The sequence below is a fragment of the Lacerta agilis genome, chromosome 6 (assembly GCF_009819535.1).
Source record: "Lacerta agilis isolate rLacAgi1 chromosome 6, rLacAgi1.pri, whole genome shotgun sequence".
In the NCBI taxonomy this organism is placed as follows: Eukaryota; Metazoa; Chordata; class Lepidosauria; order Squamata; family Lacertidae; genus Lacerta; species Lacerta agilis.
This window is the reverse complement of record NC_046317.1, coordinates 64223749-64240962: the sequence shown is the minus strand read 5'-3', so window position 1 is coordinate 64240962 and position 17214 is coordinate 64223749. Positions and strand designations below refer to the sequence as shown.

At 41.2% G+C, this 17214-nt stretch overlaps 1 protein-coding gene across 5 annotated transcripts; it reads right to left on the bottom strand.

The window, feature by feature from the left end:
• Positions 1 to 4144: 4144 nt before the first annotated feature.
• On the bottom strand, positions 4145 to 15631 carry LOC117048812 (cryptochrome-1-like). Of its 5 annotated transcripts, XM_033153114.1 has the most exons (11): positions 15539 to 15630; positions 13387 to 13850; positions 12954 to 13070; positions 11787 to 11937; positions 10939 to 11079; positions 9092 to 9262; positions 8642 to 8782; positions 7735 to 7886; positions 7070 to 7167; positions 6101 to 6211; positions 4145 to 4397 (listed from the first exon to the last, which is right to left on the bottom strand). In XM_033153114.1, exons 2-11 carry the CDS (start codon positions 13797 to 13799, stop codon positions 4291 to 4293), a joined length of 1602 nt encoding a protein of 533 aa, XP_033009005.1. In that variant the 5' UTR covers positions 13800 to 13850; positions 15539 to 15630; the 3' UTR covers positions 4145 to 4290. The 5 variants fall into 5 exon arrangements, with proteins under 5 accessions (XP_033009005.1, XP_033009006.1, XP_033009008.1 ...); XM_033153115.1 differs by lacking the exon at positions 12954 to 13070 and having other exon boundaries at positions 15539 to 15631; XM_033153117.1 differs by lacking the exon at positions 10939 to 11079.
• Positions 15632 to 17214: the final 1583 nt, after the last annotated feature.

The following is a 17214-nucleotide window of genomic DNA, read 5'->3' as shown; positions in this document are numbered from 1 at the left end:
ATAAAAATGCATTTGACCATTTTCCCCATTCTAAACTGACTTTGTGGGAAAATCCTACTTTAACACTGGGGGGGGGGGAATGGCTGTATGGAAGAACTGGATGAATGTGGGTATACTAACTTTAAACCAATTGATAGATGAGAAAGGGACTATCTACAACATCATGCCGCTGCAGGTGAGATAAGGAAAATGCTGCTTTGAAACATACGTTTTATGCAATGTCCGATGCTTATATATTTTTGGAGGAAGGTATTAAGATAAATATTACTTTGGGCGGAAATGAAAAACTGTCAGGTGAAAGTTCTAAACCAACTATATATGGATTGACAGTGGGTTGACATAAATGGACTTTTTACGTCCTTGCTTCTGTTATAAAACTGATATTGATACATTAGAAAGATACGTAATACCATGGCTCCCTTGGAACGATGGATATTCCTGCACTTGCAACATACATATTGCTTGTAGATGTGGATTGTGTATGGATATATATAAGAATATTTGGAATCTATTTATAGAAAAGTATAATAATGTTATACTCATTAGAATAATTGTAATACTTCTATACTTACATACATACATATATTTACAAATTATATTATACCACAGTTTCAAGTAATCTTCTTTTCGTTTGTTTCATTTTGTTTTGTATTCACTTTTCCTCACCTTTTAATTCTATTTCTTTGCTTAAAAGTTTCAATAAAATATAAATATAAAAAATAGAGAATACTGTATTGAAGAACCCACAGAATGGGTTAATTTTCTAGTCATTGTCCTGAAAAAATAAGCATCTATGGCTGTGTCTGGGTCCTAAAAAAGCTGAATAAACATTTTTTGATACCCACTAGTTCTTTGGTCAAATGGTTAAAGGGCGGAAAATGCAGCATCCAATAGTAAAAACAACAAGGAAACTTCACTGTTTCACCTTAGTCCTGGAAACACCCCTCCCATGATGTTGCTCAGTCTTCCTTCTGCAGCAGCTTCTTATAAGGTGTCTGTGTTATTCTTGGATTAATTAGATCAATCTTCTTCTGTTTCTAGTCTTGAAATGTGGGTTTTTTTAAATATTATTATTATTATTTGCTATTTGTTGTTGTTTAGTTGTTTAGTCATGTCCAACTCTTTGTGACCCCAGCACACCAGGCACGCCTATCTTTCACTGCCTCTCGCAGTTTGGCCAAACTCATGTTAGTAGCTTCGAGAACACTGTCCAACCATCTCATCCTCTGTCGTCCCCTCCTCCTTGTGCCCTCAATCTTTCCCAACATCAGGGTCTTTTCCAGGGAGTCATCTCTGCTCATGAGGTGGCCAAATGTACTGGAGCCTCAGCTTCAAGATCTGTCCTTCCAGTGAGCACTCAGGCCTGATTTCCTTAAGAATGGATAGGTTTGATCTTCTTGCAGTCCATGGGACTCTCAAGAGTCTCCTCCAGCACCATAATTCAAAAGCATCAATTCTTCGGCGATCAGCCTTCTTTATGGTCCAGCTCTCACTTCCATGCATCACTACTGGGAAAACCATAGCTTTAACTACTGTATATTATTATGAAATTGTTAGTTATTATGGTTACTGCTGTTGTTGTTTTGTTTTGTTATTATCAAATTGATTTTGTGGTGTTTTAAATGTATTCCTATTTTCTTTGTTAAGTCTTTTTGAGCACGATTTTTGTGGGAAAGCAGCATACAAACAAAATAAATGAATGAATGCCTGTCCCAAACAATCAGAACTAGCAGCAAAAGAAAATATAAGACTAACATTATTACTGTCAGTTTGTATTTCTTAGTACAGAAAGTATTGATCTGAAGTGTAGAGATCTTTCCTAGTCTAATTAATTCAAGAGGGCTCTGGAAGCTTCTCTGTGTGAAAGAAACAAGCAGCAGGTTCATGTTTGGGTTATTCCTTCAGCTTCCTTAAACTGGTTCTGTTATCTCTTCTGTCAAGGTCATGCTGACTATAATAGTGAGGCCAGAAGGAGCCTGGATTTCACTTTCTCTTTCTATCTCTCTTTCCTTCTGGTGTGGTGGTCTGTATATAGTCATACCTCATGTTGCGTCTTTTCAAGTTGAGTCCTGCGGCAAGAACGGATTACTTCCGGGTTTCGCTGCTCACACATGCACTAAATCACGTCGCACGCATGTGCAGACGTGGTCTTCTGGATGCGAACGTTTGGAGTTGCGGACGCACCTCCAGGACAAATTAATCCGCAACTCGAGATTTCACTGTAGTATGCTTAGTGTTAAGATTTAGACTTCTTATAAGTTATTGTAAATTTAAATTAAGTCTGCTGCAACTGGATTTCTTATGGACAGTGCCAATCCTGAATGTATTGGATTTGTGACCATTATGCTCAGGTTGCCTTCAGTAGAAGTAAAGCTCTGCTGGATGAAATACAATTGCCTCTGGTCTATTTTTTTGAGAATCCTGCAACGTGTTTAAGTTTTTACTCTCTAACTATTAGGCAGAGTTCTGCTCTGGATCAATATCGAGTAGAATTTAATGACAATTATTTCATAAAATTTATACACTGCTTGATTGTAAAAAACAAAAAAAATCAATGGGTGTTACAGGGTTTTGAGAATACACAGGAAGGCTGTTAAATGCAGGGCACTGAAGCAATGATTTGTGGAATGAAAAAAGGACCCTCAGTCATGAACACCCTTCTTCCACCTCAAAAGTGAAGTAAGCATAATCCTCCACCTCACGTGTGAGAATTTGTTTTTGTTTTAAAAAATGCAATCACTTTCATCATTCATTGAAGGAGAATTATTGGCTGAGAGGGTATGGGATGATACAAATATTTTTGGCACAGAACCTTTGCACTCAAACATGCCATGGTTTGGTTTATGATCCTGGCTTGATGCTGGCTAATTTGGGAGCAACAAACCTAGATGTTGGGTTTACACATCATGGGAAGCCAAATTAATTAAAGCTTCTTATTCAGAGCAAAGCAGAAGGAAAGAGGATGTTTGCCCTAGGAAACTGCTTGCTCAGAGCAAACCAGATAAGCTTTCATGGCTTTCATGCTTGGTGAGTTTTTCCATTAATGCCATTGTCCATAGTTTTTGTCTCTACATGGGGAGTTGCAAGTGTTCCAGATGGATTGGTGATGAAATTTAGTATTTGTTGGATGTAGAACCAACACATCCTTCCCTCTCCCAATTCAGTTGACAACTGGTCACCTATTAAAGGTAGGTTATTGTCACAAAAGTCCCCAACTCTAGAGAACCCCGCATCTCCCCTTATGCTGAAGGGCTGACCTCCCTCTTTGCTATAAAATAGTGGGTGGAACACAAAAGGGACCAGTGGTGAGATGGGGGGGGGCACTACTTTGGAGGTCCAAGAACACTACGCCCAAAGGTGTGCAGTGGTGAATGGACTGGTTGAGTGCAAGAGGCTTATAATAGATCAGAAAGGGTATGGCTGAAGATCAGCTGAGGTCTGCTTTGTAGTACAGTAATACTTTTCAGCTTCTTCAAGCTGTACATAATCCATCCCTCACGATCTAGTTTTCTGCTTCTTTGTTCTTAACCATCTCCTTAATATGCAGAATCTTTCTCCCAAGCACCACAGATGAATTGGTGTTGCTTGTGTCTTTTAGGTTTCCTTCCTTCTTGCCGCAATTAATTAGCAACTGTTTCTTGATTAGCCAGTCACTTTAATGATTACTTGTAATTTTTAAAAGGTGATTTTTTGTTTTAGTGTTGTATAAAAGCATTTCTATAACCACTGATATGCTGGTTATAGAAACACTTTTCTAAAATAAATATTCTGCTGTCTGAATTTGTAAATCCACTGGAAAACAATTCCATTGGTTTCATATTTTGTGGCCAGCTTTCGTCTTTAGCTGTTAACACAGTGGTGTGAAAATAATTTATTCAAAATAGCCTACATCTTTTCTCGAAGCAAACTTTTGACCGACCACTGATCAGAATGGAATCCTGTCAAAGGAGTCTATCTAGGTAAACTCAACCACTGAACCTTTTTCCTAGAAATGATTTATTAACCATGTGCATTGCAAGTAATTCTATGAATCATTTCAAAATTAGCTGTTTTTGTGGATTGGGGGGGGGGGGGGGGACGCAGCTCTGAAGGAGAAACAGAAAAAGGACCAAATTATTTGCATAATGTAAACAGCACAAACTAACCACCCTATTCTGCTCACCACTTCTTTTTGATTTTGAGAAGTCTCTAGGAGTTTCTGTGGCCTGCTTAATAAGTGCTTGGAAGTGTGTCCCAATCAATAAAGTGGGACTTACTCCTGAGTAAACCTAAATAGTACTGGGCCGTCAGTCAATCAGTTTGTTCTTGTTCACTGCTTCTGGCAAGTTTTCTCTTTTGTGTGGTTTCTTCAGAACATCCACGCTTTAGCCACATTTCCATTGGATCATCCACATCATCTAGAAAGGAGATGAATACCACATTACTGTAAAACTGCTCAGAATATGTACACTAACTAAAACTCAAAGGCTGAGTTTCACTGGTGAAGAGATGGAATACTCTTTTTATGTCTCAACGGAAATGTAAGGAAAAAGTAAAGAGAACCCTGACCATTAGGTCCAGTCACGGACGACTCTGGGGTTGCAGCGCTCGTCTCGCTTTACTGGCTGAGGGAGCTGGCATACAGCTTCCAGGTCATGTGGCCAGCATGACTAAGCCACTTCTGGCGAACCAGGGCAGCACACGGAAATGCCGTTTACCTTCCCGCCAGAGTGGTACCTATTTATCTACTTGCACTTTGACGTGCTTTCGAACTGCTAGGTTGGCAGGAGCAGGGACCGAGCAATGGGAGCTCACCCCGTCGCAGGGATTCAAACTGGCAACCTTCTGATTGGCAAGCCCTAGGCTCTGTGGTTTAACCCACAGCACCACAACCAAACAGAAATGTCCCCTTGATCAAATCCAATAGCGTCTGACTAAATTAAGGGAGCAGTTGAAATGTTATTGCAAATAAAATACTTAGGCTGGGATCCAAAAGCTACTTCAGGCACACTCAAGGAATTGAGTTTGCCAGGAGGGATTTTTTTATTTCTCCCCCACTGTTTTCTCCCCATCTTCTTCTCTTTCCCCTCTCCACCACCACTAGCATCTAGTTTTGAAAGTTCCCTCCATTTCAAAAGTGGTTTAACATATTGTGAGAAAGTCTCACTAGGCACAAAGAACGAGTTGTGAGAATTTTAGAATCCTGGCTTTAATATCTTTAAAGATACATAAACAATATTAACTATGCCTCCTGGAGGAATTAGTTCCCTTGTACCTTCCAAAACATGTTATATATATATTTTAAAAGCATACACCAAAATACTAAACGATGACAAGTTTAGGAAGTAAAAGACATGTAATGACTTATTTTTCCCAAGAAAAAATTCCTAAGAATGTTTTTTTTCCTTAGAATCTTGTGAAAGGAAATACATTATACATTTTCATATTTTTTTTAGCAAAGACTTTCCTGAATCTCCTTACAGCCTCTGCCATTTGGCATTCCTTTCCTTAGCATCACTCCTCATTATCAATCTCTAACCTCCTGTGTTATCCATATATACCGGTAATGCAGATTATAAAGTGTCTGGGCAGTGATAAAAACAAAAGGCTAAGGGTGAAATCTAACACTGAGCAAATGGATTTCTGCTCACACAATAGGATTTTCCTTACCCCTGCTGCCCCCCAGCCCTCTGGAGCAGATTTTGGGAGAGACAGTACATTCCACCAAAGATGCCCATTCCACTAGGGGACAGACATAATCGGATTCGTCTTAATTTTTTCTGAGGCTCTCAAAATAGACTTGAAAATGCATAAACAATGCCTGGAGAAACCTCTGAAGGGACTGAGTAGCAGGGCTTTAATATCCTGCAGAAGTTCACTTCCCAAGAAGAGCAGCAAAACTATGCACAATTTGCACATATATTTTAAAGGCAGAATGGAACCTTTCTTAATAAAGAATTTGAGTTACCTAGATGCAGATTATAAAGAGAGAGATCTACAACATAGTTACTTTTAATTGTAGAGACGATGCCAGGCTTTTACTATGGTTAGATTTCAGAATCAAGAGAAACCCACAATCCCTGTCAAGTTGGAAGAGCTCAATACCAGTCAGTGGACGCACCTCTTGTGAGCTGAGCCGTTTTATACTGTTCTTCTCTAACCTGTTTCATCAGCTGTAGATTGTGATCACTGACCTCTTTGTGGTTTACAATAGGAAAGGGATAATCTTTACCTAATGGAAAACATAGAAAACAATGACAGAAAGGAAACAGAATTACAGTGGTACCTCGCTAGACGAATGCCTCGCTAGACGAAAGGCATTCACTAGCGAAAGGCTGTCTCGCAAGACAAATTTTTCAATGGGCTTGCCTCGCAAGACAAAAAATTTCTGCAATTCCCCCCCCACCGGTCAAACCGCTATTCCCCCGTTGGTGCTTCGCAAGACGAAAAATTCGCTATACGACAGCACTCGCAGAACGAATTAATTTCGTCTTGTGAGGCACCACTGTACTAACAGTAACTCTTTGAATTAATTGTATCAGATCTTGGTAGAACCTTTTCAAATTCCTGACTGAATACCAAAATGGGATTCCATCTCCAGCTGCAGGCAAACACACTGGCTTAATATTTAGAGCAAATAAACACAATGTGCAGATAAAGACAGTCATGGGAGGGAGGGAAGAAGGACCCCTCCTTGCTAAGTCCCTGAATGAGGAGAGAGAACAGGATTTGACACCAGGGAATCAGAAACTTCAGAGAGGCTAAGGTGAGCAGGGTGCAGTGGTTATGGTACTTGGGAAACAGAAAGCTGCACTCTCATTGCAGCCCAGGGAATAGAGGAACATGTTAATTCCAAAGCTGGGACACTGGCCATCTGCCCCAGCCATGTGGTCATTGGAAGTGAGGCAGTGCAACACAGTATGGTGATAGGGATGCCTTCTGAGAGCCTGCCCTGACTGGAGGGGGCAGACAGAAAAGAGGATAGGAAGTTGAGATACTGGGAGAGAGGAGAAAATATGGTAAAATCAAGGAAAGCAGGGCCCTACTCTGTTGGGTACATAGTGAAAATTTATTTTGTTTTGAGTATTACCTATAATGCAGCCTGCCTCGATCTGTGTCTCTTCTGGTGCTACCCAAGGTTCATAAATGTACTGGGAGGGGAAATTCTTCAGCACTGGGAGGTATTTTCTGAAAAATATAATTAGCAGACACCTTGTGTTGTTAACTGTTTCTATTGTTGTTGTTGTTATATATGCTGCCCTTCATCTGAGGATTACAGGTTAGTTTACAGTAAAAAACACAAAAATACATAACATAACAATACTGCCTCAATTTAAAAGGTTATAGATTGTTTAATTAGCCAAAGGCCCAAGAAAAGAACTTTTCAGATTCAGGACAGACAAATGGAAGTAATGCAAATTTAACACAATGCCTATTTAATTTACAGAATTTGCAAGTTGCAAATTTGCAAGTTGCCTGCTTGGGCCACCTTGTAAAATATCATTGGGAGAATGCAGATTCCCAGAGAGAACTTGCTCAGTCCACCCCTTCATTTATGAGGTGTGGATCAGGTGAATTTGGCCTCTTAATACGTACTTTCCGAATTCTTCCACCATTCCTGCTTGCCTTCTTGTGGACATCTTGAAAGGCGTCCGATTGGCTACTGTGGGATGTGGACAAGATGAACCACTGTTCTTACCCAACAGGACTGCTCTTACGTTTTATAGCATGACAGACCCTGTCATGTGTACTCACCGGATGTATTGCCCTTCGGGATCTGTGCGCTTGCCAAAGCGAACAGGACAGAAAATGCGCGAGTACTGGTGAAAGAAAGCGCTGGCTGACAGCCACATCCAGTTCCCTGCATTCACGCTATAATCTGCATCCAGAAGCAATTCTTCAAACACCTGTAGTTGAGGAGAGTCATGCCATTAAAATAAGACACAGTGCAAAGTTGGGCTGAACGGAACCCACATGAAATTGCTGGCTCTCCTCAAATTGCAGGGGGTGTGTGATTTTGCAAACGGGGTAGATTCTGGGTGGTGGTGTGACTGGGCAAGATGTTTCAGGGGAATCCTAAGAAGTGAGGAGTTACTGAGTGGACTTCCTTTCCATCCCCCCCCCCAATTGTCTTTTTGATTTGTTTCAAAGCTGCCAGCAGCAAGAGCTACGGCTTCCCAGCATGCCTCAGGAATTATGTCTATGCTGCCAGTGGAATCATGGGATCCAACGTCCCTGTTAACCCCCCCCCCCAAAAAAACCATGGACCTAGAAGACTAGATATAAAGGACAAGTTTAAGTTAGAACCTTGCTCTGTGACATCAATGTGAGGAATTATTATGAACCATTCAAATCATGTAAGCCATCACTCATATACTGAACTGGTATAGATTTACCACCTTAGAACTATATGTAATTTTTACACTTAACAGTGCAATCCTATACGTTTCTCACAAGATTACAGCCTTAACCCCTTTTCATTCTAAAGGATACTTGCTGTTCACTCCGATCAAAATTATGTTTGCAATAAACTCCCTCCCCCCCCGGTATGCTAAGGGGAATGCTAACATTAAACACCGAGGTTGCTTTCAGATTCCCTATAAAGTTTGCATTTTACAGGACTATGCCAATCAGGGCAGAAGACAAAATAAGCACTGCAAACCTGCATTCCTTCTTCCCAACTGATCCAGAGGTCTCCACGTGTCAGGAAACAGGCCACTGCATGACGAGCAAGATGGTGGATCCAGCCTTCCTGATGGAGCTGAGTCATGATGGCATCAATCCAGGGAAATCCTGTCTGTGCCTAAGAAATAGAACAATTTCAATTTTCTCGATCTGCTCAGATGTGCTGCACTCCCACCTTGTAACTCTCACAACAGTTGACATTCTCTCTTCTTACAGAGACTAAGGACCGAATGGATGTGATGATAAATGCAACATTATTGATTTGTTTCCCGTATTTGTAGTCTGCCCTTCCCCCAAAAGTCCCAGGGCGGAAAAACATAGCAGAGGTAAAACATCTTAAACCATAACATTTATATAATTCCAGCATCAGCAAAATACTGTAGACAATGGCCTCAGAGTACTAAAACAGTCCAAGGAATCAACGTACCGTTTTCCATTTGTGGAGTTTCTCTGCATCTTGGTACCAATCTATCTGAAGACAGATGGGATTCCCAACCATTTTTGTAAAGTTGGGTGTTGCTGATGCTACCGTATAAAAGAATTCCCTCCACAGTAGCTGTCCTTGAAGAGATACTGGTGGCAGGGAATGGTTCTTTGACTGTAATATTAATAATGGAACATGAAAAAAAATCCCAGATGGGAAGCATGATTTAGCTCAACAATTTGTAACGTTTAACGTGGTTTCAGCACTGAAAGCAGCAAGCCATAACCTTTCACAAGCTATTTTGTTTTTCTAATATTTTATATATGCAATTGTTTTATGTTTTTATTGTATTGTAAATCACACTGAGATGCCTCATGGAAGAGACTCAGAGATGAAATTAAAGAATAATATTTCCAAGCCTATTATGGGATCCTATTACCTTGATGTGCTTAAAATGTAATCCTAACACTTTATAAAGCAAACTATAAGTATTTTAAAAACTCATGAATTAGGCAAATACAACAAATTACACCCTCTGCTTTAAAAAAAATATCAGTATACACAATTGTACATACAGTATATTACATCATCTTAATCCAGATAATCCAATCAAGGCATTGCTTGGCAAGACCACTGATCTAGATGGAGATTTACAAAAGGTTTCAGATGGGTTTCACTGCACTCGCTTACTAATTCAGTCATGGAACTGGGAGATACTCTTGGACTCTGTTAACTAGGGAGGTGCAGGTGACACCAGTTCCTAGGAGTGCCTTTCACCAGCAAAGACTGGTTCAGCAACTGCAACCCTAGCTGCAGAAAGCAGACCTAGCTTCAATTACGTATACATGACTCAAGCTTCACCATGGGCAATGAGCAAGCATGCAACTTCCTGGACCAAAGATTGCAGCTGCTGTGCTCCTCTCCCAATTCTCCTAATGCTGGGCTAAGCCCATGGCTAAGCCTTGGTTGGACTTAGTTTTACATCTGAACACATGGTTACTCTCGTTCAGTCAAATCACAAGCTGTAACCAAGGACTGGAGCAATGATGCAGTTGCCATGATATTCACTCCAGGAACTCTTCCATTTCATCATTTGTGCTAACCCATGGTTTGCATTAGAGTTATATGTGGACTGGACCAGTGGCTACATCCAGCCTAGAGTACTGTAATGCTCTCTATGTAGGGCTGCATTTAAAGACAATCTGGAACTATCAGCAGGTGCAAAATTCAGCCACCAGCATGCTTATGTGCAATAGGCAGTTGAGCATGTCACACAACAGTTTTGCATCAGTTGCACTGGTGAAAAATTTGTTTCTTGGCTTAATTTGAAGTGCTAGGACTGACCATTAAAGCTCTGAACAGTTTGCAACCAGGTTATCTGAAGAACTCCTACTATGCTTATACAAAAGTGCTCAGGTCCTAAGATTGGCCTCCTCTCATACCTGTCACTAAAGTTGAATGGGTTGCCAGGTACTAGGGTCATAGACCTTTTCAGTGGTGGCCCCACATCTGTGGAATTCCCTCCCCTGAAAACTCCACTTGGCCCTGTCTCTTGTAGACAGTCAATAAGCAATCCTTAAAGACTTTTCTTGATATTATTGATGGCCTGGCCACTATAAACTTTTTTTTTTTTTACTTTGCTGGTGATTTTATCATGTTTGTACAAATGTTTTGGTTTTAACATTTCATATGTGGGCCTGCCCTAAAAGATGGTGGAGAAATATGTTAAAAGAAATAAATCATGCCTAGCTGCTGTAGGAAAAATAACATGCTTTTTCTGGGAATGGAAATTTGTCACATTTCCTTGCTTAACATGTAGCTAAGCTGCATGCTGCATACTGCAAACTTACCTGAGCATAAATTTTTGACAGCCTGTGAAAAAACATTCGAACTGATAAACAGCCCAAGCTGAAATAGGGACTCAAGCCCGTAGTACTTGGATGCAGAGAATTTGGGATTGTTCTTGGCTTAGCAAACGTTGCTACCCAACCCTAAAAAGAGAAACACAGAAGCAGAAGAAGCACAGCTGCTATAACTGGAATGACAGCTGTGCTACAATGAGGCAGTGGGTTCTATAAGCAAACCGTATTCCTCTATATTTTACCTTTGTATGAAACCCTTTATGTAAGCCACCTTTGATGGAAAGGGCTAGAAATACTTTAAAAACAAGTAAATCTATAGCATGCCTATGCTCCAAGCTAAAAACACAGCCTCCACACTAGGAGTAGTGAAAGTGGTGCCATCCACATGCTGTGGACTACAACTCCCATCATCCTTGACCAATGATCACACCAGGTGGAGCTGATGGGATTTGATGTCCGCAACACCTGGAAGGCATTTAGTTGGCCATCCTTGCACCACACTATAGTTCTGTGCTGACAGACCTGAGCCAGCATAGTATAGTGGTCAGAGTGGTAGTGGTTAGAGCCAGGGGAAGCCCTCAAGAGCGCCACTGCACCCATGGGTGCCGCACTGGTGACCCATGATATGCAGAATAAAGATAAATACTGGAAGACAATTTTTTAAAAGGAAACAAAAATCTGTGGGACTTTTCTAGATGACTTCAAATATGAATTCTTTAGGAGATGGTAAGTGGCTGGCATTTAGATTTTTCTTGCAAAGGTGATCAGAAAGACCGTGCTTTATCCTCTCACAAACAACATGAGAAAGGACAGATATACCTCGAATTAAGACTGACCTGGTTTTTCAGGTGCTCTTCAAGTCGTTGGAGCCCATTAGTTTCCCCTCCTCTCCAAGATGACGTGTACTCTTTGGAAAACCCAAGGTCCTCAGGGAGAGGCACCCTGTAACACTCAGCCAGACCCACTTCAGGGAGAGGACTGAGTTTTCTAAGAAGGAAATAAAGAGATTTATTTTGAGAACCAAATGTTATACCATAATGAGGCAAACAAACACAATCAGCAGAATGCAGCAGAAAGTGTTGCTTGTTATCACCACTGGAAACCACCCATGTCCTAAAGCCAACCGAAAAGGAAGAAGCATAATAGACTGGAATAGCTGCCTCCCTTGCCTTCCTATCTTTGCACAATCAGACACGACATATGCTATGTTTCTAGGAAACATTGCAGTGGTCATGCAATTAGTGTCCTGAGATGAGTTAACAGGATTTCCCCACCCACAACCCTAGTGGGAAGGAGAAAAGGATTATTGTTGTTGTTGTTGTTGTGCTGTAAATAATTAAAGTACAGTTCCCATGGGTCTATGTGGAAAGCCTTGGTAATTAAAATTAGTTACGATAACCATCAATTCATAGCCTCTTCATACTTTTTGTACATCTCTGTATTCATGAGATTGACAGCTGGTATTGTGCTAAGTAATGCTTACCAAAAAAATCTTTCAAAACATGCCAGTATATTGGGAGGGTCTGACTGTTTGAGATCCCAATATAACAGTCATAATCAAATCCATTGTATGGATAGATTTCAAATCAAGTATTTCACTGCAAGGCAGATTTTTCAAATTCTGATACGTTCATAAACCCTGTTGGGAGTCCCAACACTGGTTTTCAAATGTGATCATCACAAGTGGACAGTTTACTAAAGCACTACCACAATATCCCAGAAGATACCGGTAATTATGTAGCAAAACCAAAAGTAATTCGACTCTCAATTTGGACATTATGAAAACAAGGATCACATTAATGTCTTGATAAGTCACATGGATCAAACTTTTTTTTGCGTTGCAAAAAATACTTATTGCAAAATTATTTTAGATTGTCTTTGTAAACCACTTTAGTTTGAATAGGTGGTATATAAATCTTCTTAAATAAAAAAAATCATTTTACAGTGAGCCAGCTATTCCTAGAGGAAAAAAAATATGTTCTAGTGGTACAATTATTCCTTACTGTGAATTCTCAGCCGTAATGTCTTGCACAGGCATCTCAGGATCTCCAAGCACTGTTAGTATTTGAAGAAACCTTTTGTACGTCAATGGTGGTGTCCCTCCGTTTAGTTCCACAATCCTGTATAACACAAGATATTACACTATGAACAGAAACCGCCTGTAAAAGGATGGAACTTGGGTCACAGTAGAGGAACTAAATTTTCTGTAAAACTTTTTCCAGTGATGTTTATTCCCTGCAGCCTAAACTCTTCATTTTAAGGTCTGCGCTCATAATAGTGGCCAGTTCTGCAGCAGAAAGGAGTGAAGATCTGCATCAGCAACAGGAACATATCTATGCTTGCAGAACGCAAGGTAGGTTTGCACATTTGTTATACTGTAAAACCACTAATGGCCCCCCAGGAGATAAGCTTTCTTCCCCTTGGTCAGCTCCGTACCGTCTGACGTCATACAAAGTGTGCCCCACCAAAGAAAATACTTCAAATCCCATTTCTTTCCCCATAACTTGGATAGTCTTCTCCATTTCCTTGTAATATGGTTCAATCTCGTCATCGAAAGTCACTTGGGTAATATTCCACTTTTGAACATGTTCCCGCAATACAGCCTCATACTCCCCTTGAATAATCCATAAGCAAGAGTTCAATTTCTTTAAGTTTGTCTGGAGATCTTCCAGAGTCTGCAGGAGAAAATGCCAACGTGAAGTTCCCATTCTAGCTGCAGATGTTGAAAAATTTCTATCCAATAGGTAAACTGGATATACGATTTCAGAAGACTTCAGTGCAGCTAGCAAAGTGGGGTTGTCATGTAGCCGGAGACCCTTCCGAAAAAGATGAATAGTCCGATGGGGCATGTTGGATATTTATTTCACACGTGGAGGAAGAAATGTGGGGAGAATTCAGATCTACAATAATGGAGGAAGAAAAGAAGTCAGGGTTTGGCATACATTGCAGTGGGCGTACAGAAATAATCTGGTTACAGGTGGGTAGCCGTGTTGGTCTGCCATAGTCAAAACAAAATCGAAAATTCTTTCTAGTAGCACCTTAGAGACCAACTGAGTTTGTTCCTGGTATGAGCTTTCGTGTGCATGCACACTTCTTCTCACTTCTTGAGAAATAATCTGGTAAGACTACTAGTTTAAAGAATAAAAGAAAGTTAAGTTAAGAAGTTAAGTTAAGAAAGTTAAGAAAGTTAACTCTTGGAAAACAAATCCATCCTAAGCACAAGCTCACATGTGCCCACTATGGAGACACGATGTTAAACAAAACAGGCCTCAACAATATGACAAAAAAGAAAGAAAGCCTGGCTGAAGAAGGAGGAAAGAGGCCTGAAAGGAAGTGATCTACATGCCAGCAAATATCGGTAGTTACGAAAGAAGGAACCAACAGAAGGAAGATCATGTTCCCTCACCCCAGTTCAGGTAAACTAACTTGGATGTCCCCACGTCATACTGTTATGAGGGAGTAAATCTTCTAATCACTTTATCAATATCTGCATATTGCAGTAAACAGCAGAGGAGGTAAAGACCAGGAAGATAAGATTGGGGTTATTAGCACAATGGCATCTAGGTCACAGGAGGCCAAGCAGACTCCTCAGAATGGGAGAAATACCTACTTAGGTGCAGCTGGAAATTCAGAAAAGCAGCTTTCAAAAATAATTTTCAAAATGATGGTATTTGATGGACTGACTGCACCCTGACAGAAAACATTCACAACAGATACACTCTATTTGTTGCTTACTGTGCCATAATTTTAGACTCTCCAGGCTCAGTCCAATCCCAAGCATGTAGGTGGTAGAAATCAATGTGACTGCAGATATATAGGTTTTGAAGTCTGCACTGGCATATATTTATGGTGAATTCAGAATGCAGCTTTCCAGCACAGAATCCAAAATCTAGTTGTTCCTGGTCATTATTCTATCCTTGGCCATATAGCTCAACGAACACATGCATTTGCATGCATTATACTGTGTATCTTAAAATAAAAAGTTGTAATCGGGATTAGCAACATTTATCCAGGAGGATAAATTTCTGCCCTCAGAGCAGCGCGACCAGGTGCAAAAAAAGGGGGGGGGGAGACCAGAGCTCTTGCACCTCCAATTCAGCAGGTATACTGACTGGTGCAGGTGCAGTTTGCATCTTCTACACACCTTTCCAAAGTGCACATGCCCACTCCTTTTTATCGCCTGTCTCCCTAACCAGTGGCGGCTTTCTTCCTCTTGCAAATTTTCTTCAGGACGACAACGAGGGAGGAAAGAGGGGTTGCATTCACTCTCCCTGACTCAGCTCGGGGATTATCAAATCCGCCGTCGATGCAGTTTGCTTTTTGTCCATGCAGGAAAGGGGGGCGGGGATCAACCCTGCCCGTTGCATTGCAGAGACGCATTCAGCGTCCAGACCCGGAGTTTGGGCTTCGAGGGCAGAGGGCAGAGCCCTCACCGCGGCGGGGAAAGGGAAGGGAGGAACCCTCCCATGGCCTTGCCAGGAGCTCCAGGGGGAAGTAGAAGCTCGGTCGCAAGACGGAGGAAAGGAGCGTCCCGTTCCCATCCCACCCTCGAGAGGCGGGCAGGGGGCTGCTGGGGACGCGGGATTACCTGCCTCTTCCTGCAGCGGCGCAAGGGGCCTCCCGGGCAGGCTCAGCACCAGACCTTCCTATTTCCGGTAGCGGCTCCTCCAAAGCGGTGACGGAGGAGTGGTGGTGGTTAGTCGCTTTTGCCTTGAGATATGCGGGGTTGTGTTTGCGAGAAGACGGGAAGCCGCCCACTCGCTCGCCCGCCCGCTACTCGGGTCTGGTGCTGCAGCTCTAAGCAGGCAGCAGCAGAGAGAGGTGATGTGGGAAGCTGTGCCGGATTTGCGTATAAGCTAAACGAAGAAGAAGAAGAGTTTGGATTTGATATCCCGCTTTTCACTACCCGAAGGAGTCTCAAAGCGGCTAACATTCTCCTTTCCCTTCCTCCCCCACAACAAACACTCTGTGAGGTGAGTGGGGCTGAGAGACTTCAGAGAAGTGTGACTAGCCCAAGGTCACCCAGCAGCTGCATGTGGAGGAGTGGAGACGCGAACCCGGTTCACCAGATAACGAGTCTACTGCTCTTAACCACTACACCACACTGGCTCTTATGGCTTAAGGCCCCACTCTCTTGGGGGCCCCTAAATAATTTAAAGGGAAACAAAAACTGGATGTACACTTGCAAAATATAATATAAAAAAACAAATAAAATATAACCTACATACAGCAACAGTGTTTTGTGTTGTGTAGGCTCCTGTGATGTAAGTAATGGGAACTGTGATCCTTAAATCTAGATGCTGTTGGATTACAATTCCCATTGGCTATACTGGCTGGGACTCTTAGGAGTTGGGAGTGCAACAACATCTGGTTCCCTAGCCCTGCCCTAGGTGAACAGTATTACTTTTTATTGGACCAAGATAAGTGAATGTAGAGGGCTATAAAATGTCAAATCTTATATACCTAAGAATATAACTACTACCCATGCTAAGTAAACAAATACCTTGGTAACAAAGTATGGAGATGTGTGTGGGGAGGAAATATATTTCACAATATTAATGTGGAAATGTGCATATTTCTTACGCGCAGAAAAGCTCAAGATACACGTCGATCTTCACACACTTAGTTGTTATCTCTGAGAAACATAGAAAATAACAGGATATACTTACACAATTTCTTCAAACTTATATGACCCCTTAAAACTTAGCTGATGGTGAATGCATCGAAACAGGGCCCTGTCCTGGTTTCTGATCCATAACTGACTTCTGCTCAATGATTGAAACTAAGATCTTCACATCAAACCTGACTATGGACTAACATGAACTTGTCTCTGTTCAAAGACTCTCATTTCCAATACTGTAATGGATTATTGTGTTGTACATATCCCTGTGAGTTTGAGTTTATAATCTCTGTCTGAGTTTGTAATCTCTGTCTGAATATATGTATTTGAATGGATTAGTTTTTGTTATAATTTACTATTGATTTGCGAGTAGAGATTACTCCCACTATTGAAACTTATATTGGCCAGAGTTCTTGGTGTTTGTTTTTCTTGGTGTATTTCTTACAGCCCACTAGTACCATTTCATATATATATAAAATCACATCTGTATATATTTTATGTACATGGTAATCATTAACATGCTGAATTATAATGCTTCCCAAATCTCAAAATTCAGAACTCATATTTTTTTGTGATCCAAATCAAAGAAGGCTTCATGGGTGTAACCTGGGGGGGTAGCCCCCCCCCCCCAGATCCACAAAAAT

What these genes read in the sequence shown, in the direction of transcription:
- LOC117048812 (XM_033153114.1), bottom strand. Translation starts at nt 13,799, where the DNA reads ATGCCCCATCGGACTATTCATCTTTTTCGGAAGGGTCTCCGGCTACAT. An exon ending in CCCGAAGGGCAATACATCCG is followed by an intron (nt 7,168 to 7,734) that starts GTGAGTACACAT and finishes TATATTTTTCAG; the next exon opens with AAAATACCTCCCAGTGCTGA. An exon ending in CGAGGCAGGCTGCATTATAG is followed by an intron (nt 6,212 to 7,069) that starts GTAATACTCAAA and finishes GTTTTCCATTAG; the next exon opens with GTAAAGATTATCCCTTTCCT.